Source organism: Zingiber officinale, chromosome 3B (genome assembly GCF_018446385.1).
Source record: "Zingiber officinale cultivar Zhangliang chromosome 3B, Zo_v1.1, whole genome shotgun sequence".
Lineage (NCBI taxonomy): Eukaryota > Viridiplantae > Streptophyta > Magnoliopsida > Zingiberales > Zingiberaceae > Zingiber > Zingiber officinale.
This window is the reverse complement of record NC_055991.1, coordinates 53231734-53256768: the sequence shown is the minus strand read 5'-3', so window position 1 is coordinate 53256768 and position 25035 is coordinate 53231734. Positions and strand designations below refer to the sequence as shown.

Sequence of the window (25035 nt, the reverse complement as noted above, 5' to 3'; positions counted from 1 at the left end):
TTTGCAACAAAATACCCTCATTCAACTTTTATTTACAGAATCTAAACCACCTTCTTGAGTAGAGGCATCTACAGGATTCATTATCTCGGCGCATTTGACTTGTCCATAAGCTTCTACACCACCTCCATTTTAACTACACATTCCATTACATTACATCATCTCAAGACACCTCTATTTTAAACACTTTTGATCAGTAGGAACAGCAACCCTCATTTATTCCCGGGACAACATATCTAAGACCAAGAAGTTCCGCTAATTTATCCGCAGCAACTTGCCCCTGAGGAAGGAACAAAGTCGGGGGGACCAGGAATTCCCTGCATGTCGTGCAGCATCTTCATCACATTTGCTGGTTCGTCCATAACTCCCAGAACCTAAGACCAATTATGCAGTTAGATACACTAAAATGTCCTTGGCTACAAAGCACCTGCATCAATAAGTTTAAACTAGATTACAAGTCCAAAAGTCCCTCCTTTGAATTGTTTTTTTCCCTTTTTTGATAATTCAAGTGTTCAAGCATTGCCCAATTAATTCTATGCTCACTAAGTGGTGCATAAGTTGTTTCTGTATTATATCCAATCTAGGGAAGACCTCAATCTTTTAATTGGAGTAAAGGATTATGGCAATCAAACTAAAGAAACAGGCCTCCAAAGACATGGAAACTTAGCAATTCCTCACTATTGAAAGTTAATATTCAATTAACAATAAAATTAGACAATAGAAATAGGCATTTAAACAAAGAGTAGACAGTGTAATAGTTGTGACAGATACAACTCAATAATTCAAAGATTAGTCAGAACTTCACGTTTTTTTCCAAAGATATCACAACTAGTGAGCTATATGGTACCTTTAGTAGAAGCCCTTCAAAACACTTCGCCACATTTTCTCCTGTTTTCGCACTGCTCTCATAAAACAAAAAGCCATGTTGATTTGCAAATGCAATCCCTTCTTCTCTTGTAACCATCCTAGAACTCTCCTAATGCATGTAAATTTAACTGATAAAAAATCATAGAGAATATATCTAATATAATCTGTACATGTATACTATGAAGTTTTGATAACAGGAGAAAAGTTATATCTTTTCACTACATACACCATGTTAAAATGTTTAAGAAAACTAAGATGTATGAACTAATATAAGAGAGAACACTTCCTTTCCGAAAGAATGCTTCTCTAGAATTGAGGCATTTTAACAAAAGGATACTTTATGAAAGATATAACTATAATCATCACTGACTTGGCAGCTTAGTCACTTAGGGAATTGATATTTGCACAAGCAACTTATTACCTGTTTAAATTGTTTAATGACTTGAGTTTCTTTACAATATTAACAAGAGACAACTTTCCCAACCAGTGGAAAGCAGAGCTGTAGTCGACGTGCCCAGCAAATCTGAACCATGCACATCAACCAAAGCAGCCAAATTTATTATGTCCTTTTGCATAAAAGGATAGGATTAACGGAAAGTTATATTTGGTGGCTTCCCTTCACCCATAAAGATAGGTCTTCTCTTTAATTGTTCAAATCATTCCAACTAATGTTGTGATCCCTCCTCCTGAACTCTTCTCCTCCTCTGCTCCTCTCTCAAAGTTCCAAGGTTTTGAAAGTTTATCAGAACTCAATTTTGGGTGCTCTTATATCAAGTCAAAGGTCTTTGTATTTTGGAAGAGGATTATTGATAAACCATAAGCATCTAGTGGGGTAATATTGTCTTAAGAGAAAAGGTATAAGTTTACTATTCCAGCCAAATACCGTGGACAGTCAAACCACCGGTCAACGAACGAGCTAACGCGCACGCTCTCCATAGATTATTGGTAAGAAGGATGAAAGGACTTGAAAAACACTCCAAAATTGAGTTAGAATGCCACCGGGGATGGATCCTAGCAGGCCACTCCGGTGCTCAAGTTAGGGTTCGCTTGAGGTGGTTGAATTGGCTAAGGAGAAGTAGGGTTCTTGTGTGCGCATACTTGCGCCCACAGGAGCGGATGACCTTCTAAAGGGTTGTAAAAGTGCATGTTCCGCAAGATGTGCGCTTCTATTTACCACGTGTTCCGAGATGCTTGCTGTTGTTCTCCACGTCTTCCAGGAGAAACAGTCTAATTAATGAGGCGGTTACGATGGTTACATAGCCTCTTTATCCACACGCCTTCTCTGCGTTTTCAGCCGGCCATGTAGGGTGTGGGCCAGGACAGATAAGGAAGGAGGTTGATGTTGAGTGACCTTAAGGATAGACGAAGTCGGTGGCTAAGGCCAAGTTCAGGATGATGTCGGCAACTGAGGCTGAATCCTGGATGATGTTGGCCATCGAGGCCGAGTTCAGGATGATGTTTGCAACGGAGGCCGAGTCCAAGATGATGTCGGTGATGGAGACAGAGTCCGAGATGATGTCAGGAACTAAAACTGAATCCGGGATGATGTCGGCGACCGAGACAGAATCAGGGGCGATGTAAGCGATCGAGGCTGAGCTAGGGACGACATCGACAACTAAATGATATCGGCGACCGAGGCAGAGCCAGGGATGATGTCGACGACTTAGGCCGAGTTGTAATAGTTGACTTATCTCCGAGTAAACTCCATTCCTTGGGATGAGTGTACTGAGTAGGTTCGATCAGACTTAAGTCCCATCTAGGCCAAGTCTGATCCCCTTTTTATCACGTCTGACCCGCCTTGACTTTGACTCAGCATGACTCTTGACCACATGAGAAATGTGGGAGCTATAGCTTCTGCCATATCATTTCCTATAAGGGTGAGTTCACATCCAAAGGGGTGACTAGACAACCAAAGAATATTAAGTGAAGATGGTAACAAAAAGGGTGAGTCTACCAACTTAGAAGGGGTATTTTAACAACTAATGGTAGAGTCATCAATAACAATCATCCTAAGGGTTCAATCAATTCAAAAAAAAAAGGTGCCTCAACAACCAAAGAATGCCAAATTTAAAGTGATGCAATCCATGCTGTCATATTGATGCCTCATTGGCTTAAGTGATCAAATTATCAACAAGTAGTGCAAAAGGTGATAACACTCACCCCAGATGCCTAATATCATCATCCCCCGGCTAGATACAGGTAGGTAAATCACGGGGGATATTTTGCCTTAGCATGACTCTTTGCAAGGAGAGGTCAAACACCCAACGAAACATTTTTCACCCAACAAGTAATCTGATTGGACCTAAACCAATTGGATTAATTTTGATAGATTTCATTCAAAAATTACTTATAAAAGAGCCTAGGTAACCCTCTTCTACCTATATGTAGTTATTAATGATATAGGACTATTTAGGCCCCTACATTACATATATTTACATTGACTTAATGAATCCATAACACTTTCCCTCGAGCAGATTTGGATACATTATATAAATAAAGCTACAAATATATTCAAGTATAGACTCTTTAAGGACTTGATCAATAAATCTATTAACCGGTTGTTAGAACTATCAAAAAGTGATATCTTATTAAATTGCATTCTCTCTAAGATCATAACTCCATATTCTATCTCCACTCTTGACCTTCTACTATTTTGTATCTATAGGGGAACTTGAGAGTATCTCACGAGCTGAAGATAGTCAAACATCTTTCCTTGAAGCATTTTTCAAGTAATGTAGGGTTCTCATAGTTGTTGCCTAATGAAATGACAAAGACTTTTTAAAAAAATATATAATATACCAAAAGCAAATAAGATGTTAGGACTGCAGACTGTGAGATAATGTAGTTAGTTTTCCTACTAGTTTTTTTGTATTTTACTAGTACAAGTAGAGGCTCAATTGTGATGTACTAATCTGATATTAGAATCCATGAGAGTATCTAGTAAAGTAAAATATTATGAATTTTCCTGTAATTAAATTCTCAGGTGCTACAATTCTTCAAGAGTTTGTAATGCAAGTTGAAGGGTTCATTCAATAAGTCCTTACGTAATCTCCTCTCCTTAGCTGTTCATTTAATTTCCATTTGATGGGAGAGTTACTTTATACTCATCTTAAGTGTTGGATTGTTAGAGGCTTGCTCCATTGGCTCTTGTAAAAGAGTGATCCATAGTAGATTGATCGAGAGTAACTCACCTAACAATTTATAAACCTGGAGTAGGAGCAAAGTGTCCAAACCATGTTAACAATATATTAAAAAACTTAATTTTGTTGTTTCATTATATATACAACTTCACACAATTAATCAAACTCACATGCAAGTTCTCATGCAAGACTAACAATTAAGTTGTTTTTTGTTTTCAATAAATTTTTATTTTAGGGTTACGCATATTCATTGCCTCCCCTTTAACCAGTGCACCCTGCCATTTCACATCAAACCTATAATCTACAACACACTTAGTCAAGAGTTGAGCTGAACTTCCCAAACCAAGCTCTTGAAGAATTTTTAGATAGTCGAGTGACCTTTTCAGCTTCCCTAAGAAACAAATAAAGGAGATTGCTCCATATAAACTCCTCAAATTGCTCGCCATAAAAGAAGGCATTCTTGATGTCAAATTGTTGAAAAGGTTAGTGGAAGATAATAGATAGAGATGGAAAGAGAGGGATGGAAGCAAACTTGGTGACTATAGAAAGGTATCAATATAGTCAATACCATAAATTTAAGTGTAATGCTTTGCAATGCAATAAGTTTTGAAGTGGTTAACAATGAATGAACATTTAATCGAGAAGACCCCATCTACAACCCAGAGTGAACTTCCCTAGAGGAAGAGAAATCCACTTTCATGTGTCATTGTGGAAAGTTTCCATCTCATTGATTGTAACCTAGGATCTGTTAGGATGTATACTAAAAGCCTAGCTTTTGGTATAAACATTTACCTAGAAATAAGAATCACATTGGTCAAATGTCTACATTTATGATAAATGTAGTTGTTCAATTAATTTATATTGTAGATAACATGGTGTGTGGTGTCACACACAGAGGATCATGTTATCAGTACCTTATAAATTATAAACAGTAGCTCATGACCAAGATGGAAAGGAACAAACCATTGGAAGGTCGTAGTGTAATTAGGTATTAGTTTATCTTAACTATATAATTACACTAGTACACTTAGAGTGTATTGAGTAGGACCATTAGAGGTCGTTTCTTTTATACTGACTTTATAAAGGAACAAAGACCTCAGTTATTATGGAAGTGTGTGCTCTTAATCCTAATATAATAACAAGCACATATATTTGATATTTATTTCTTTAATTTATCAATGGGTGAGATTTAGTTCGATAAATCAATAAGCCCGATAAGTTGGGAAATGATATCACTTATAGTGTGTGTTGTTGATTATAGAAGGAAACTGTGTCCTAGTAATCTAGGTTGAGAATGTCCCCAAGAGGAGCTCATAAGGATTGTCATGTTAAACCCTGCAGGTGGACTTAGTTCGACATGACGATAAGGTTGAGTGGTACTACTCTTGGACTAAGATATTAATTAAATGAGTTGTCAGTAACTCACTTAATTAGTGGGCGACATCTTAAACACAGGGAGACTAACACACTCATAATAAGAAGGAGCCCAAAATGTAATTTGGGATTGGTGCGGTAGTTCAATAATAGTTCTCTAGTGGAATGAATTATTATTGATAAAAGTAAGTTGTGTGTTCGGGGCGAACACGGGATGCTTAATTTTATCGGGAGACCAAAACCAATTCCTCCTCTCGGTCCCTATCGTAACCTCTTGTATATAGAGATTTATACCCACCACATATCCACCTTCTTACCCATCCAATGGGGCCGGCCAAGCTAGCTTGGAACCCAAGCTAGGGCCGGCCAAGATCAAGTGGATGAGCCAAGTTGGTGGCCGGCCAAAGCTTGGGTCCCAAGCTTAGGTGGCCGGCCACTAGAATATTAAAAAGGATTTTTATTAAAATTATTTCTTATGTGGATATCATGATTTTAAAAGAGAGTTTAAAATTAAAAATTTCCTTTTATAGCTTTCTACAAAAGATTAAGAGAAGAGATTAATCTCTTTCCTTATTTGTAGATTAAAAGGATGGTTTTAATTTTTGGTAAAAACTTTCCTTATTTGTTAATCATCTACATGTTTAAAAGAGAGTTTAAAATTTGAAATCTTTCCTTATTTGTTGATTAAAAAGTGGATTTTAAATTTTAAGAAAACTTTCCTTTTTAACAATGTTCATGATTTAAAAGAGAGTTTAAAAATTAAATATTCTCTTTTATAAGTTTCTACAAAAGATTAAGAAAAGATTTGATATCTTTTCTTATTTGTAGATTAAAAGAGATTTTAATTTTTAGAAATAACTTTCTTTTTATCCACATGTTTAAAAGAAATATTTTAATTTATTAAATTTCCTTTTTATAAACCAATCATGAAGGGATAAAAATTATTGGAGAAATTTTTATAAATTTCTGAAAACAAATTAGGAAGTTTTAATTCTTGTTTAATTAAAACTCTCCTTGATTTGGGGAAATAAGTGGCCGGCCATGTTATAATGAAAAGAAAAATTATTTTTAATTAAATAAATTTTTCCTTTTCATGGCAAAAGAATTAAGGAAGTTTTTATTTAAATTTCCTTATTTGCCAAGATCAAGGATTATAAAAGAGGGGGTAGAGGAGGCTTTATTGTGAACGACTCTATTATTCTTTTCCTCCCTCTTTTCCTTGGTGGCCGGCCTCGTCCTCTTCTCTCTTCTCCTTCTTGTGGCCGAACCATCTTGTTCTCTTGGAGTCTTTGTGGTGGCCGGATCTAGCTTGGAGAAAAGGAGAGAAAGGAGGCTTCGCTCTTGCATCCCTTGGAGCTTGGTGGTGGTGGCCGAACCTCATCCTTTCTTGGAGTCATGTGGTGGCCGAACCTTGCAAAAAAGAAGAAGGTGCCTTGGTGGTTCTCGTCTCGGAAGATCGTTGCCCACATAACGTCCGGGATTAGAAGAGGAATACGGTAGAAGATCAAGAGGTCATTATCTACTAAGTAAGGTATAACTAATATAGTTTTTCGCATCATGTTAGTTTTATCTCCATGTAAAAATACCAAATACAAGAGACATGCGATTCTAGTATTTCGAATTAGTTTTCGATGTTGTGTTCTTTTATTTTTCTTTTTCTTGTGATTTGATTGTTCTTTTCGGTTGACCTAAAGTTATTTAAGGAAATTAAATATTAGCTTTCCTTAAAAGGCTTTGCGCGGTGGTGGTTGTTCCCATATCCAAGAAGGTCATGTACCTCGCCATGCAGTCCTGGAAGCCAATTCTGGAAATTAATATTTAATGAAATTAATAACCTAAGTGATTTGGATCGAACGTGTTAAGTTCCGCAGGAGATCCAAGTCTAAACCTAAAAGAACAAGTAAATTAAACTCTGGATCAAACGTGTTAAGTTCCGCAGGCGATCCAAATTTAATTTAAAAGAACACATGGTAGCTAGGAAAGGTTGAGACCTTTGTACAAAAATTTTTGTACAGTGGAACCATTAGGTTTTCCGAGTAGCAACCAACAGGATCACCCTAGATCCAAAGGTTCCTTTCAAATATTCCTAAGAATTGTCTGTGAGGGTAAAAAAGAGACAAAGTTAGAGTATTTGGCCGACAAAGATATATAGGATATAAAATGAGGAAGTATATAGGATGTGGAACACTTATCAGTACCTTTTGTGAATGAAAACGGAAATGCCTAAATTAGAAGGGGATCTAGGGTGACAATTGACAAATAAAGAATGGGAGAGTCTTGGGGGCTGCTTGAGTATTGTCATGGTGCGATCACCAACTTTACTTGCACAATGGAGGTGCCTCAGGTGGTAGATTAGCAATGCTAGAGATGAGTGAGGGGAGACCCACATTGGTGATTTAAAAAATAATCAGACCGATTTAAATGGGGGCTATCTTGGGTTATGCCCCAGCCCTATTGCCTAACCCAAACATTTTTTTTAAGGGGATAAATCCAATTTTAACGTATTATGTTCTGTTTACGTATCTAGCTCCATATATCTTTCTAAAGACATCTTCAATGACGAGAACAAGCGGACAGTGAATTTGGTAACCCTAAGGCTTAATCTTTTTCTTCTTCTCTTTTCTGTCATCCTGTCCGCATCCGCAACTTGTTGAAATCAAGTCGCATGATGCTTTGGCTGCGCACATGACCAACTCGTGTGACTGCAGCCATGGCCTCTACTACATGACCAAAGCATCGTGCAGCTGTTGGCGCTGCTACCAAAGCATCGTTCGACCGCTGCAGTGGTCGTCGTCGTGCGGCCAAAGCATCGCACGACCGCCACCTTGGTTTTTTGTGTTAATCACTTGATTTTGTTGGATCTATGACTTGATTTTGTCTATTTTATTCTCAGTTTGAAAAATGTATTCAGTAAGTTATTCTATTGTACTTGGGTTTGAAAGACAGAGATGTTGCAAAGGCTGGAAAGAAGAAGTTAGCTAAATTGAAAAAATTTCTCAAATAGACATTGTTGTTGCACTCTAGGCCCTCACCCACGAAGGTGTAGTCGTCGATATGGTTGCCCTTGATAGTAGTTTCATGACTAGATCGACGTATCCTCCATGCCAACGTACCCTTATGAGTTATGTCGACGCCGAAGGCAAGCAACTATGGATTGAGGTCCTACGCAAGATGCTTGGCACGACCTTATGCCGCGCTCGTGATTCACTACGTCTACCTCATCGTCAGCGGCATGCTCTCTGACGCAAATGTCAACTGCAAGGCCTTCCGCCATGACCCCCAAATTTTCAATGTCTATGAATTAGATATCATTACCGGTACATTAACTTAACAATTTCATAAATAATGAAAAAAATACATTCAATAAAAATTTAAAATTCGGTGAAATATAGGAAAATATAAGATGGTAATGAGCTAGCGCGAAGTGAACTCGGACCTCTTTTACAGCGTCCTCAACGGACTCGATCAACTCAGAATCAACCCAACCCTCTAATTCTTGGATACGTCCCTGAGAATAATAATGTAGGAATAGAAAGAACTTCTTGCAAGTTAGATTGAGAGGTATAGAGAGAAAGGAGTGGATTCGTGAAAAATTGCATCAATAGTTGATAAATGACGAAATACCCCTTAACCCTATGGAGACGTTATTTATAAGGAAAATACTTTGATACCATATTAAGGGAATATTATTCATCATAAAGCCCTAGGCACCCCCAACTTATAAATAGATATTATTAAGGTTATAAAATATTATAAATACACCCTTATATTACATATGTTTACACATGAACCCAATTAACCTTAAAAACAATTTATCTTTCCGGTTATCCATTAAAGCAATTTCATAGTTCAAAATTTGTTAAATTACAAGATGACCTCTACTCCCTTCTACTTTAGGATTGTTAAATGTGCAATTCATTTCAAGATTCAATTTATTCTGATAAATATTGCTCTATAGAACATAAGGGCATAAAGCAAACATAAAAATTGCAACAATAACAAAACAAACATTTTCTATAGATAAAATTCTCTAATTCCGTTAACAAAAGTTTCAAAATACTTTCAAGGGTAGCCTAGTGCATGAAGCTCCCACCAGTGCAGGGTCTCGGGCAAGGGTCTATTGTACGCAACCTTATCTTTCTTTGCAAGAGACTGTTTCCGAGACTCGAACAAGTGCCCTCTAGGTCACATGACAGCAACTTTACCATTGCGCCAAGGATGCCCTTCAAAGATCCTCTTACTATCAATAAAATTCTCTTAACAATAAACATAAGTTTATTCTTTGGTGTCAATGTCAAGCAGATAATCTCTTTTCCTTTAGTAATCACAATCTAAAAAATGATCACTACATAGATTCTATGATCATGCATAATTATTAAAGAGTTGTCGAATCTATCATCTTGTACTCATGTTAGAATGAATATATATATATATATACATATACCCAAAAGACGTATTATTCTTTGAAATTTACTAAAGGATGCACATGTTTCCCAAAATTCACTTCGTCCAATCTCCAAAACTATTAATCGACTAGAAGTGGTTCCAGTCAACTTTGACTAGATGTGATTCCATGTGTTTCCAGTTGGCTAGTTGTCATCAAACACCTCTAGCCAAAAGTGTTTGATGACCCTAGAGGTCTTCAATTCATGCCAAATAGTAATATTTGCATTCCTTAGCTTCCTCTAAGACTATCCATGTTCATTTTTCTAGATTTTGAACCTTATAAAGCAATCAAGCACTTTTTATCAAAAGTGTTTGACGACAAGTTTCAGGTTAGTACTAAATGAGAATTGTTGCACTCCTGGGATTTCCTTAAGTTTGCTCCTATTAATATTTCAAATTTTGAGCTTATAGAACCATCAAGTACTCTTTTTCAAATGTGTTTGATACCTATCACTCAACTTGTTAGTTGATTGGAAATGACTTCAGTCAATGGATTTGATTCTAATTTATTGGTCACCATTGAACACTTTTGGCCAGATGTGCTTGACAACAATAGAGGTCTTGAACACTTTTATGCTAACTTTACATTGTTATGTTCTCGGTGTTCCCCTATATTTGTCTATATTTGCTTTTTTTTCTAGATTGTAAACCATCTAGGCCATTAAGCACTTTTGTCAAAAGTGTTTGTTTGATAATCTTAAAGTTCTTAGATTTGTGTCAAATGAGCATTATTGCACTCCTATTAACCAATTTTTGTCAAAAATGCTTGATGGCCTTGCAGGCCTCAAATTAGTGTTAAATGAATAGCATTGCACTTCAGGGGTTCACCTAAGTCGATCCATACTCATTTTTCCAATTTTGAGTCCTCTTCAGATTGATGTCAATTGGGGATTAAGAAGTCCCCTTATTCATTCCATATTTGTTTTTGATGATTTTGACTTCTACATAATCATCAAACATTTTTCAAAGGTGTTTCACGACTACCAGTCAAATGTAAGTGACTTTAATAAACTAGATGTGATTAGAGTTGATTGGTCATTGTCAAACAATTTTGTGTAAAAATGTTTAACAAACCCTAGAGCCCTTGGATTCATAGCAAATGGGTATTGTTGCACTTTAAGGGCTCTATTCAGTTTGTTCTTATTCAAAAAAATTTTTCTACATGGCCATTAAGCACTTTTGATAAAAAAAAAATGTAAAGGCTCTAAATTTGTGTCAAATGAGCATGATTGCACATTTAAAATTTCTTAAGTGTCCATATTTATTTTCAAGATTTTGAGAGATTTATTGTCATTAAACACTTTGTAGGAAGTGTTTATTAACCCTAGAGGCCTTAGATTCATGCTAAATGAGCATAGTTGCACTCCTACTATTCCTTTTAAGACCATATCCATTTTCCCTAATTCCGAGTCCTACAATCCCTTAAGTTTATCCATTTTTTTATTTTAAACTCTATATGGGTCGTTAAGCAGTTTTTTGCCAAAAGTATTTGATGACCCTAAAAACCTCAAATTCATGTCAAATGAGCATGATTACACTCGCTCTTGGATTCTCTTAAATCTTGTCCATGTTTTTTATTTTTTTTATTTTGAGGCCTATATGATATTATAACATTAAACACTTTTTACTAAAGGATTTTGACAGTGACAGGTCAACTAGAATCACATCTAGGCGATTAATATCACTCATATTACATCACTTCTAATTAACTAGCTAGTTGTTTGACACACTTCTAGTTGACTGCTAGCCGATGTTCTAAATGGCGGTCAAGGAGGACATCTAAGAGGGAGGCAGGCATCAACCACACCACCTCGGGCTAAGGTGGTGCTTTACGCGGTAACTTATCTTCTTCCACTACTGCTGCACCTGGAGTCGTCGTTGCTGTCATTCGCCACCGCGTCACGTTCGGATGCATGCCTTAGGCTTGAGGATGAGTTCGGATGTGTTGCGCAAGCTCGGACGCGGTGTCTAGGTCCTACGATGCGTTCAAACATGTAGTGCAAGCCCGAATGCGTCGCTCGAGCTCGGAGACGGACTCGGAGGCATCGCTCGGGCCCGACAATAGGCCTCGACACATTGCTCATACCAGTGACGCGTCCGAACTCATCGCGTGATCCCGGCGATGTGTCAAACTTGTCGCCTGACTGAAACAAAGTACGCAGGTAAGTTGTAAGTTAGGGTTTAATTAAATTACTTTATGTTAATAATTTAACTCCTAACTATGTTAGGGATAATTTAAATAGACTTAATTAAAATCTAATAAAATTATCCTATTAATTTAATATATATATATATATATATATTATTTTTATTTTTAAATATTTAATTTTTAATTAATATATTTGATTAAAAATAAATATTATAAAGAATAATGATTATTTATAATATTATGTCTAAAAAGTGTAAAAAATATTCGACCGCCCTCACTTCCAATCAAATGATGGTTTGGGTGGTAACAAGTCCAATGTAGCAGCTTGGACAAAGGGACACTTTAGGAAACAAGTGCTTCCTTTGGTAAATTTCAAAGTATGATAAACCCTTTTGTTATTTTGAAAACTTAGGTGCACCTTATGGTAAATTATTGCTCAAACTTCTGGGTTTGAAAATTGTTAATGGAATATTCACACCCTTTTTAAGACATTCCTAGATTTATAAAATCCATGGTTTGACACAATGACCAGTAGAATTTAGAACAATGAGGAAGAAGGAAAGGCGGTCATAACAAAATAAAAACTTACTAGATCCAATTTATTTCCAACGAGCACTTTAACAGAGTCATGATATGCTGAATATAGCTTCAATTCCTCGATCCATTTGTTAGCCAAACTCGTGAATGTATCTTTCCTAGTCACATCATAAACTAACAAGTGAACGGAAGTTAGTGTATTATGCAACAGTATTTATCCCAAAAAACAAATTATTATAGAACATAAAAGTAAATGTAAAGGTGCAATAACTAGATATGGCTAAAAAAAATTTGGCTAACAATATAGGCCAAGAACCATATAGACTATAATTGGCCCCTCTATATTGTAGAATTACCAAAGTGAGTGATTAGCCATTCAATTGTATTCCACACCATACAAAAAAGCATCACAGAGGTTAAGAAAACATACTAGACTTTTTCTTTTTGAAAATTCTAAGATCTTATATTCCAACAGGAAATCCCAACTAGTCATAGATTAAGAACTATGCCAACAACTTGTCTTTTGCATGATTGTTTTAATCACTTCTCCAAAATTTTGCAAAGGAACTAGAGAGCATAGTAAGAGAAAAAGTATAATTCAACGTCTTGCAACAAGAAGTGAAACATCCCGTGCGATGATAAAGACAAAATGTATAGATGAAAAGGACAACGAGATAGAATTGTATCTTAAAGCAATAAAATGCACACTAGTGGCATTTTGTTAGATTGCAGAATAAGGATGAAGACAATTTTTCACTCTCCTCACTACTTACTAAATGAGGGAGAGGCATGAGTCTCGTCAGAGTTCCTACTAGTCTTCTAGCTCCTACAGCCCACATGGTTCCTCCTTTATTTTTAATGGCAACTTAGGGAGTGAATGTTGTAGGTATGTGAGTGTAGTGGCTTCATCTCCACTAACTCGCTCATCCCCTCTAGGTTCTCATAGGAGCTTCGGGGTCTAGTGGCCAATATGAGTGATGAAGCCATCGACATTGCCTAGATGCTTGAGGTGCCTAAGCTAAGGCCATTTTGGTAGCTTTGTATATATATGAAAAGTCCTCCTGTTGTTGCAAGTGTTCAGGTGAGAGGCATTGATTATCTTCGTGCAGTGAGGTGAAGTGCCATATTCCATGTTTGGACACTATGCTTCAGTAGGCCAAGGCCTTCGGATGCTCTTACGTCCTCCCCTTCACTACCCCACCTCAAACCTTCCCAACCTTTTAGATAAGCTTTTGCTATTTTATCGCCAGAATCTCTAGCCATCAACTTCCTGACTACTCCACTTTTCTTCGAATTGAAGATATTGTGTTGCTCTCTTCTTGAAGGAGCTCATTGAGGTTCAACCAAGTTAGCTCAATAGTTTTGGTCTATAAATGGGGCTAGATTTGGAAGGTTATTAGGTCGAAGAGAGAGACTTCTTTCATATAAAAAATTGTGGCATGTCAATATTTTGCCATCAAATGGAGACACTGACCACCATAAGACTTGGACATGACAAAAATTTTGTTGGGGCATCTAGCGCATCCCATGTTGATTCTCACGGCTCTCCTCCATTTAAGAAACAACACCCTACCTTCCAAGAAGATCTGATATGCACTTCTTTGATTGCTTCGCCGTAGCTACAATACGGACTCGTTACCCTTCAAGTTCAAACAAGTATTTGACAAGAAGCTATGTCAGGTTCACTTAGCACCCAGCAATTCTAGATCCACTTAGACGTGTATATTAGGCACCCCCCACATGTCAGATAAAGCTCGCAATAGTAATGGGTCAAAATGAAAAGCAATTATAATCCTTAAAAGTGCAAAAGAAAGGCCAAAGAATCTCTCAATTTTAAATAAAAAAATTAATTTAGAAATACTTTAATTATTTACTTGATAATATCCTTTTAATTCTTTTTTTTTGTTAAATAATTTATTTTATAATTGTTTTTGTTAGAATAAGTAAAAGGGTATTTGAGTCTTTTGGTGTATATCTTCTTTTCTATATAAAGGGCCTAACTCGTGGGGTTCCTATAACACGAGATTTTAAGTTTTGCTTTGAACATGGTATCAGAGCCAAAACCCTAATTTCTTTTTCTCTTCCCCGCGCCGAATTCCTGTTCTCTCGCGCCGCCTCCTTCCTCCTTCCCTTTTTTTTTTTCTGCCGCGCGACGGGCCTCTCTCCAGCAGCGAGCGCCGCTCGAGTTCTCTCCAGCAGCGAGCGCTGCGCGAGTTCTCACCGACGCCGACTTGCCAAGCTTCAATCCGGACGTTGTTCTTTCATCCCTGGTCGCGAATACTCGCCGGAAGCCAAGCACACGAGCTACCTCTTCACCGTGCCCTAGCCGTCATTCTTCCTCTCCCCGAGTCCACTTCGTCCCAGGCACAGATTCATCGCCGCTCTTTGCCGGAGTCGCTTCAATCGAAGCCACCAGGCACATCAGGCTCTCGATCCGCCATCGCCGACAGCCGAGCGGTGTTCTCTGTACCTCTCGGTGCTGAGCCCTCACGATTCCACCGCACGTTGACGTCGCTACCGATCTTGTGTCGATTTCCACTCTACCTCATTCTTCTCTGCCGACTTCATTGCTGCAAGCTCTGCTTGGTTGTGCCCTAGCTTTGGTTAACTCCAGCGGCGCCGTCTCTTTCTGCCGCGGCCTTTCTCCAGCGACGTCTCTGTCATCAGCAGCCAAGAACCTTCACCTCTGCCTCTGCTCTATCAGTCAACAAGCCTGACGCCAGAAGAAGCACTTCTGACAGAAGCAAGCGCAGTCCGGTTCATAGTTCTATTCATGGCTACATCTGGCGCTCCAAAGCAAGATACCTCAATCTTTACCAACCATATTACTGCACCCCTCTCTTCCGAGCAGTTGGATGGTAAAAATTATATCTCCTGGGCATCTCACATTGAACTTTGGCTTGTTGGACAGGGGTATGAGACACATCTCACTCAAACTGAAGAAGACGTTCAAAACGTCGATCGTCCTCTGTGGAAGAAGGTTGACGCTCAGTTGTGTTGTATTATCCGAGCCACCATCCATTCATCTCTTAGGAATGTCTTCCGTACTCACAAAACCTGCAAAGCTGTTTGGACACAAGCCCAACAACTCTTTACAAACACCTCTCGGTGACTCTATCAAGTTTGTGAAGATCTCATGACTATCCTCAACGCCAATCAGATTAAGGATTCAATGTCAACTTATCTGGGTTCAGTTTCTAGCCTTCTTTGTGACTTCAATGAACTGCTCCCACCTGCGGCTGATCCTGTTGAAGAGCTTGAAAATCGGAAGAAATTTTTTATGTCTTTGGCTTTATATGGTCTGCCCACAGATTATTCTCATGTCCGTGACCAGATCCTGGGCAGCCCCACAGAAGCTACCATGGAAAATACCTGGGCGACTCTTCTCCGTGTCCCGGCCAAAGTCTTGACGATGCCTTCTTCTGTTCCTGTCGACTCGTCAGCTTTGGTCTCTCGACACAAAGGACCTCCACCTCGCAAGGGTGGCAAAGGACACCCTTGGTGTGATCATTGTCACCGACCGGGACACATGATTGATAAATGCTAGCGTCTACATGGTCGTCCTCCTCATGCTGCTCAGATTGTTCAGAGTTCTGTTGCTCCTTCAGCTTCCACTTCACAGTTAACACCTGATTCGACTTCAACACCTTCGTATACTGACTTTCTGAAATGGTTTGAGGATCGACAGGCTTCTGGTTCCACTGCTACCATTGCAGACGCTGGTACTTCCTTTGCTGGCATATCTCGTTCTTCGGGTCCTTCGGTTCTTGATTCGGGGGCCACCGATCATATCACTGGTAATAAATCCCTTTTTTCCTCTCTCGCTACTTCTGATAATTTACCAATGGTCACCATGGACAATGGTTCCCAAACTCAATCCCAGGGTATTGGTATTGTTCATCCTTCTTCATCTCTTTCAATTCATAATGTTCTTTATGTTCCCGGCGCTCCTTTTAATTTATTGTCGATAAGTCAACTTACTCGATCTCTTGATTGTGTCATTTCTTTTACTAAGACGTCTGTTTCCTTACAGGACCGGAGTACGGGGAGGATGATTGGCTTCGGATATGAATCTCATGGCCTATATCGGCTTCAACAACCCTCTTTTGTTGGTTCGGCGGCGGCATATCCACTTCTTATTCATGCTCAGTTGGGACATCCAGGTCTTAATAAGTTGAAACAGTTACATCCTAGTCTTTATCTTGTGCGTCGTGTCAATTAGGTAAGCATGTCCGCAGTTCTTTTTCTCCTCGTATTGAGAGTCGGGCTATGTCTCCTTTTGCTTTGGTTCATTCTGATGTTTGGGGTCCGAGTCGTGTTTCTTCTACAATAGGGTCAAGGTATTTTGTTACTTTTATAGACGATTTTTCCCGTTGTACATGGCTATATCTAATGAAGGATCGTTCAGAATTGTTTTCTATTTTTGAATCCTTTTTCCTTGAAATAAAAACTTAATTTGGTACTTCCCTTCGAACTTTACAAAGTGATAATGCACGCGAGTATTTGTCTACTCAGTTTCGTACCTTCTTGACATCTCATGGTGTGATGCATCGCACGTCTTGCCCTCATACCCCTCAACAGAATGGGGTTGCAGAACGCAAGAATCGTCATCTCCTTGAAACCACTCGGACCCTTCTTCTCCATTCTCATGTCCCTCATCAGTTTTGGGGTGATGCCGTACTTACTGCGTGTTATCTCATCAATCGCATGCCTTCATCAACTCTCCAAGGTAAAATACCTCATCAGATACTTTATCCACATCAGTCCCTTCATCCTCTACCACCTCGGGTCTTTGGTTCTATTTGTTTTGTTCATGCTCTTGATCCCGGCATTGACAAACTATCTCCTCGGTCTTATAAGTGTGTCTTCCTTGGGTACCCGCGGTCTCAGAAAAGGTACAAGTGTTATTCCCCTACTCTTCGTCGGTACTTCATCTCTGCTGATGTCACATTCTTTGAGTCGGTTTTTTTTTTGGTCCTTCCGCTTCACAGGCCGAGGTTTCTCCCTCTCCACCTGCACCAGTGACTATCTTTTATCCTCCGGAGGCGCCTCTATCTCCTCCAGCCTCGTCTCCTCCTTTGCAGGTTTATCAGCGTCGTCCTCGTTCTGCTTTACCGCCGACCAACACTGACACTGCTGTGGGCACATCTTTGGAGCCAAGTCCTTCGTCGTTTCCTCCGGTCCCATCTCCTGACTCTGATGTTCCTATTGCACTTCGAAAGGGTATGCGTTCCACTCGTAATCCTTCTCCTCACTATGTTTCTTTAAGCTATCATCGTCTTTCCCCATTCTATTATTATTGTCTGTCTTCCTTGTCGTCTGTTTCTGTTCCGAACACTGCAGGTGATGCCTTTGCCCATCCAGGATGGAAACAGGCTATGCTTCATGAAATGAGTGCCCTACAAAGCAGTGAGACTTGGGACCTCGTTCCTCTACCTCCTGGGAAGTCAGTGGTTGGTTGTCGATGGGTGTTTACGGTGAAGGTTGGTGTAGACGGCACGGTTGATCGGCTTAAGGCTCGTCTTGTCGCTAAAGGCTATACTCAGGTATTTGGATTGGATTATGGCGACACCTTTTCTCCTGTTGCCAAGATGTCTTCTGTGCGTCTTTTTCTGTCTATTGCTGTAATTCGCCATTGGCCCCTTCATCAGTTGGACATCAAAAATGCATTCTTACATGGTGACCTGCTCGAGGAAGTCTACATGGAGCAACCTCCGTGTTTTGTTGCTCAGGGGGAGTCTTCTGGTCTTGTATGTCGCTTGCGGAAATCTTTATATGGTCTCAAGCAGTCACCCAGAGCATGGTTCAGTAGATTTAGTACCATAATTCAACAGTTTGGCATGACTCGAAGCGAGGCTGATCATTCTGTTTTTTATCGCCACTCATCTACTGGTTGCATCTATGTAGTGATTTATGTTGATGATATTGTCATCACAGGTAATGATCATCTTGGGATTTCACAAGTAAAACAACATCTTTTTAAACATTTCCAGACAAAAGATCTCGGCAAACTCAAATATTTTCTAGGGATAGAAGTGGCACAGTCTAAAGATGGGATCATTATATACCAAAGGAAGTATGCAATGGATATTCTGGAAGAAACAGGAATGTTAAACTCAAAGACAGTCGACAATCCCATGGATCCTAATGTCAAGCTCCTACCAAATCAGGGGGAGCCTCTTTCAGATCCTGAACGGTATAGGCGATTGGTAGGGAAACTAAGCTACCTTACTGTCACTCGTCCGGATATCTCATTTGCAGTAAGTGTAGTAAGTCAGTTTCTTAGCTCTCCATGCAAAGAACATTGGGATGCAGTAACTCGCATTGTTCGATATATTAGAGGTGCACCAGGAAATGGTCTTTTATATGAAGACAAAGGACATACTCAAGTCGTAGGGTATTCTGATGCAGATTGGGCAGGATCTCTCTCTGATAGAAGGTCCACTTCTGGATTTTGTATATTTGTCGGAGGTAACCTTATTTCTTGGAAAAGCAAAAAACAGAATGTTGTGGCAAGATCTAGTGCAGAGGCAGAATATCGAGCTATGACTATTGCTAGTCAAGAACTTATATGGTTAAAACAGTTGCTTCAGGAACTAAGGTTTAGAGAGGTTACACAAATGACACTCATATGTGACAACCAAGCCGCCATGCATATTGCCTCAAATCCAGTCTTTCATGAGAGAACAAAGCATATTGAAGTTGACTGTCACTTTGTCAGAGAGAAAGTCATATTTGGAGAAATATCTACTAGCTTTGTCAACTCAAATGATCAGCTAGCAGATATATTCACTAAATCAATTAGAGGTCCCCGGTTTGACTACATATGTAACAAGCTTGGTGTATATAATCTATATTCTCAAGCTTGAGGGGGAGTGTTAGAATAAGTAAAAGAGTATTTGAGTCTTTTGGTGTATATCTTCTTTTCTATATAAAGGGCCTAACTCGTGGGGTTCCTATAACACGAGATTTTAAGTTTTGCTTTGAACAGTTTTCAATTTAATCCTTTGTAATTTCTCACTTAAACAATGCTGACATTGTAAGAATGTCATTACCTCAACAATGTTTCTCTTCACGTCAAGATAATTTTAATTTTAAATTTTTATTGATGCATTAAATTTATTAACAACTATTTTTTATTATATAAATAATAATTAAATTTTTAATATTTATATTAGGATATAGTAAAGTTTTTAGTTGTCAGTTTAAAAATGTTAAATCCTCTTAGATTTATGAGTAGAATTCTTAACATATTCTGTATCTATATGTACTTAAGGGCCTAACAAACTTCACCATTAGGTGTGAAGTTTTCTCTAGGAAATCGTGCTCTGAAGGAGTTTTCTCAAGAGGAATCTTCAGCAAGGGGGGTTATTCAATTGGGTGGTCTATTTTCTGGACATATCTAGAGACCTTCCAGAAGTCCTCCTAGTCAATTCTCTCTCTCTCGATCTTTGTTAGTGATCTCTCTTCGCAGAATAAACTAGTTTTCACGAATGCTTATGGACCTTGCTATGATGTAGAGAGATAGGAGTTCTTTACAAAATTACATTATATTTATAGCTTGATAGATGATCCTCGGATAGTGGGAGGACTTGTACATTCAGCCAGAGGAGAAGTTAAATTACATTCAAGCTCTCTTGTGGAACTAGTTGGCTGAACAAGAAGTTATTAATATCTTTATTTACAATAAAGAGTATACATGACATCAGTGTAACAGGAGTTACCTAATGTGCTAAGTTTGATTGGCTTTGTATGAATGCCCAAGCTTATATTCTCGCTTTGACATAAGACTTATTAGGCTCTTTCTTCTAGTTTATTTGACTGTTCCCCCTTATTCCTCCACAGTGAGATTCTCTAACCTTCATAAGGTCTTTAGGTTTGAGAACAAATAGTTATTTGAGCCAGAATTCTACTTTCATGTATAGAAATACTAGTAACATGCCCTTCTTCAGAAATTCAAGGGGCTTAGGGTTGCTTAACCTCGAGACTTTCAATATGGCACTTCATTGCCTGTGGTGGCGGTTATGTAAATGCAATTTCGTAGCATCATGGAAACTAATTCTGGATGTAACTTACAAGCCACATAGTTAACTGGATGCTTGCTATTCCCTCTCATAAACTACTCACCCATAAGTATTCCATGAGCTCCTCTGTAGAAAGAACTAGTGAGTGTCCTGAACCTTTCCTGCCCAGCTGCAAAATAAGGAAGGATAGGTTTAAAGCAACAACAGTGAAAACTCAGAAAAATCATGTGGAGATATAAACTTACAACCATTATACATACCATATTACATTACGGATGTATGTTTACATGGATTTTAAAGAACTTATTTTTTATCAGAAGATGCTAGTGGCAATGTCAGATTTAAATAAGAGATACATTAAGCTATGAAGGTTCATGATTGGAATCTACTTCACCACATTTCTAGATCAAAAATTTCTATAATACCAGTTAACGCTAAAAATGTTGTTGGGATTTATGAACTAGCTATGATTGAATGGTGAGCCTATCATCCAGTCGACATCTCAGTCCATGGAGTCATCAATATAGTGGCATTGGGCTACAATTAGTGAAGCTGGGACGCTATGTCACGAACCATTGCACTTCCTGGATTTACTGGCTGGCCGGAATGTGGGGTCAGACTATCTATCTCAGAATTAGTCGGATTGTAAGATCTGGATACCTGTGTAAAAAAAATGACTACAATTAGTACTTAGCCAACATAAACCCTTTTGGGTTAGCCAACAAACCACCCATTCAAGCATAATCATCGACAAACCCTCTCAGTAAGTAGTAGGTCAAGGCAAGGGTTGAGAATATAGTCCAATAGACCGAAACAATACAAATAGCTATTGCGAACCAACAACAAAGTTGATTAGAATAAATCTCCAATTGAGAGGAAGCGAATATGGTGGGCTAGAAATCAAAGTGGGTCACGGTTAACTACACACCTGATAATGGAAAAAGTGCAAACAAGTAAAGGGGAATAGAATGTTTGGCAATGGAGAAGTCCTGGTAGGTCAAGGTTGACTGGATGTTAGAGATGAGATAGGAAGTCCTAGCAAGTTAAGGTTCATCAGATGCTTGACAACGGTGAAGTTCCGATAGGTCAAGGTTGACCGGATGTTAGACATGATACGGAAAGTCCTAGCAGGTTAAGATTAATCGTATGCTAGACAATGGTGAAGTTCCGATGGTATACTACATAATAGTGGAGTCTCGGTAGGATCCCAACAACTTAAGTTGATTGAGTATTAGCAAAAGAATTCCTGGTAAGTTGAAGTCAATTAGATATTAGGTAGAGTGAGAATTTAGCCTTGGTTAAGCTGAAACAGAGGTATCAATTGACTGCTATAGACTAGTAATCGACTAATAAACCCTAAAACCTTGAGTTTAAAGTTTAAGGTGGTTTGCAGGTTAATCAATCAGCTAATGAGATTCATCAGTCGATTGATAACACTATTGGAGTAAAGAAAATATCTGAAACTTGACTGATCCACTTGACTAACCATTATTAATCGATTAATGGAGATGACTAATGACACTACTAGAGCAAAACAAAGAATTTTTGAGTTGGTTCGAGGACTTGACTGTTGATGCAATAGTAGTCGATTATTGTGGTCAATGTTGAGTTAGAAGAGCCATTTTGTAGGTACAACATTCGAATTCTAGAAGAAAATAGACAGATGGTGACAAGTAATTGATTGTTAGGTAGTTTCCCATCACGACTATTAAAGAGGGTTTCATGGAGGATTTTGGATGTCGATTCTTGGAGGTTTTGGAGGAGAGTGTTACTGCATTTCCAGACCTTCAAGAGGCAATCCAAAGAAACTACAAAGCGAGTAGAGTGAGATTCATTTGTAAAGTTGTTTCATTTGCGTTGTATTTATTTGCATTTGTATCTTTTGTTTTTTTTGTTCATGTTGCATATAAAGAACAAAGATTGTAAGAGATTTCTCTGCCTCCAAAATGTATCCGAGAAGGAGAAAACATAATGGTGATACCGCTAAGACGCTAGGCCATAGAGTAGGAACTAAGGATTCGGAACCACCATGTAAAATTATGGTGTCTTTGTTCTTGTGCTTTTTTTATGTATTATATTATGTTTCCCACAATATATTAACATATTATAGACGAGCCCACGATCGACAAGCGACGAATCGCTAGTCACCCCCCTCTAGTGACGTCATCAATCCCAACACAATGAACGCAAGGTGGTCCCAACTTGGTGTGACAGTGAATGTGAGGTACCCCCTCTAGCTTGGCATGACAGTGAACAGGAGTCAATCCCTCCAACTCAAGGTAAAAGTGGATGCAAGGTGGTTCCCCTAGCTCGGCACAATAATGAATGAGAAACATGCCACTCCTGCTTCACTTGTATTGCTTGTGTGACTCAACAAAACAATCAATTGAGTTGCTAATTGAATGGTTTAGTCAAGTATTGACCAACACCGCTATGAAATACTTGATTTAATTGAGATTAAAAAAATATATTTCTTTAATTAGCAATTAAATTTTGGAAATTTTGACATTCTAATTTTTTAGTCAATTTAGCATCTCTTATTGGTCTCATGAGAACTAGCACCCCATGCTGGAGTTATCGTTTCTTAATTTGCTTCCATAAAATCAAATCGGGTTAATCACTCGGGTCACTCAATTAGTTTTGGATATTAATGTTTTATTCATCCAATCTGTTTACAATGGTTTACACTTCTGAAATAGTCTAGTCTTACACCTATTTGATTAATTGGTTACTAAAAATAAATTTCTGAAACTTATAGTAGATTATAATAGAGATAAACATAGCCATGAAGGAAGAAGAAAAAAACTACAGTAAATTCATACCATAGTTGGAGATTTAATTAAACTGATGCCAGCTCGATGATTAAATCTCCTTGCTTATTTAAATAACATTGATTACAAATCAAGAAAGATTTAAGTGAGAGAAATTAATGCTGATAGTTCACTTCAGATAACTAACCAGTGTCCCATATTGTAATCTTTACTTTCTTGTCACCCAATGTAAGAATCTTGGTCTTGAAATCAACCCCTACGAGTTCCAAATGAAATCATCAAAAGAATGCGACTAAGTTATCCATATCAAACAAGAACACGGAGCTACCTCATGGATTTCAGGAAAAGAGTTAAGGAGGAAGGGGTATACGCACCGACTGTTGGGGACGGAAGGTGGTCACCTTTATTATCGGAGGTGTAGTTGAGGATGATGCTACTCTTACCCACCCCGGAATCCCCTATCAGCACTATTTTGAACGTGTAATCATAGCCTTTCTCTTGAGCAGAAGATGAATTCATTTCCAGTCTGTGCTGCTGCTACAAGAAGAAAAAAGGGTTTTTTTTTTCCCTTCCAAGTGTCCCTCGATCTCTTGATATGCTGGTAACAATGGTGGCGGTGAGAGATTTAAAGAAAACGAGAAGAGAAAAAAGAAAAGACTTGGGAATCCTCTTTCAATCAGATTGTAGAGAGGAAGAAGAGTGGATACCCTGCCGAGAATCGATGCGATGCATTGCTTTCCCTTTCCCCTCTCTTATTCTAAGTCATCTCGCTCCGTTGCGTTATTTTGTGCTTCATGGGATAGATTCTGCTTTAAGAGTTCTTTCCAATATTCCTTGAATGGATAAGCCCGACGTCTTTTGCTTCCTAAGCTTCATCGACCGTAACGCGGCGGGGGCGGCTTCCGCGGCGGCAGCGAAATTTGGAATGATTTTTTAGTTAAGGATTAATATGGAATTTAATTTTAATTTCATCAAATAAGATAAAAGTAAATAATACTTATTTTACGTGTGATTTAGATAGGGAATTCAATTCTCTATATTATATCTATTGTGCTCTCATTCTCTCTTCTTTGTAAAAAAAGAAAAGAAAAAAGAGAAAGATAAAATAGTAAAACATAAGAATTCCATAACTTAAGTTGCAATTCATTCCAAACATGAGAATTGAATTCAATTCCTTATGAAATTCAATTCATAATGGAATTCAATTCAATTACATGACTTAAGTTATTTCTAAACAGGGTGTTAAGCTAATTTCGTCCGCAAAGAAATCTTATAATGACGTTAATTCTGGGTTCCGCCCAAACTTACAACATTGGATATATTGTCCTACATCAATTTACATAATCAACCTCTTTTATTTTTTTAATATAAAAAATTTAAATAAAATATAACTCCTCCTAACTACCATATATTTAAATTAAAAATTAATATATTTTATATTAAATTAGGTACAATTTTTTTCTTTATATTCAATCATAGTTCAATTGATATTAAATAAAGTATATCAATTAATTGATTAGGTAAAAAAGGAATATCCTCAATTTAATAGAAAATATATTATTTTTATTTAAATGTGTTAAATTTTTATAAAAAAAAATTATTTTGAATTTTTTATACCTAAGAAAATAAGGACAATTGAATAAATGGATGTGTATTATAGAGTTGAAAGAAAATTAAAGTAAAGAAAAATTTAAGTGAGAATAAATTATTTACATAGAAGAGGAAATTGT

The 25035-nt window shown here is 38.0% G+C and overlaps 1 protein-coding gene across 2 annotated transcripts; it reads right to left on the bottom strand.

The window, feature by feature from the left end:
• On the bottom strand, positions 1-24141 carry LOC122056487 (ras-related protein RABC1-like). 2 transcript variants are annotated; one of them, XM_042618463.1, is made up of 7 exons: positions 24013-24141; positions 23680-23903; positions 23493-23561; positions 20638-20703; positions 12563-12684; positions 845-973; positions 1-371 (listed from the first exon to the last, which is right to left on the bottom strand). In XM_042618463.1, exons 2-7 carry the CDS (start codon positions 23822-23824, stop codon positions 258-260), a joined length of 645 nt encoding a protein of 214 aa, XP_042474397.1. In that variant the 5' UTR covers positions 23825-23903; positions 24013-24141; the 3' UTR covers positions 1-257. The 2 variants fall into 2 exon arrangements, with proteins under 2 accessions (XP_042474397.1, XP_042474398.1); XM_042618464.1 differs by lacking the exon at positions 20638-20703.
• Between the last annotated feature and the right edge of the window lie 894 nt (positions 24142-25035).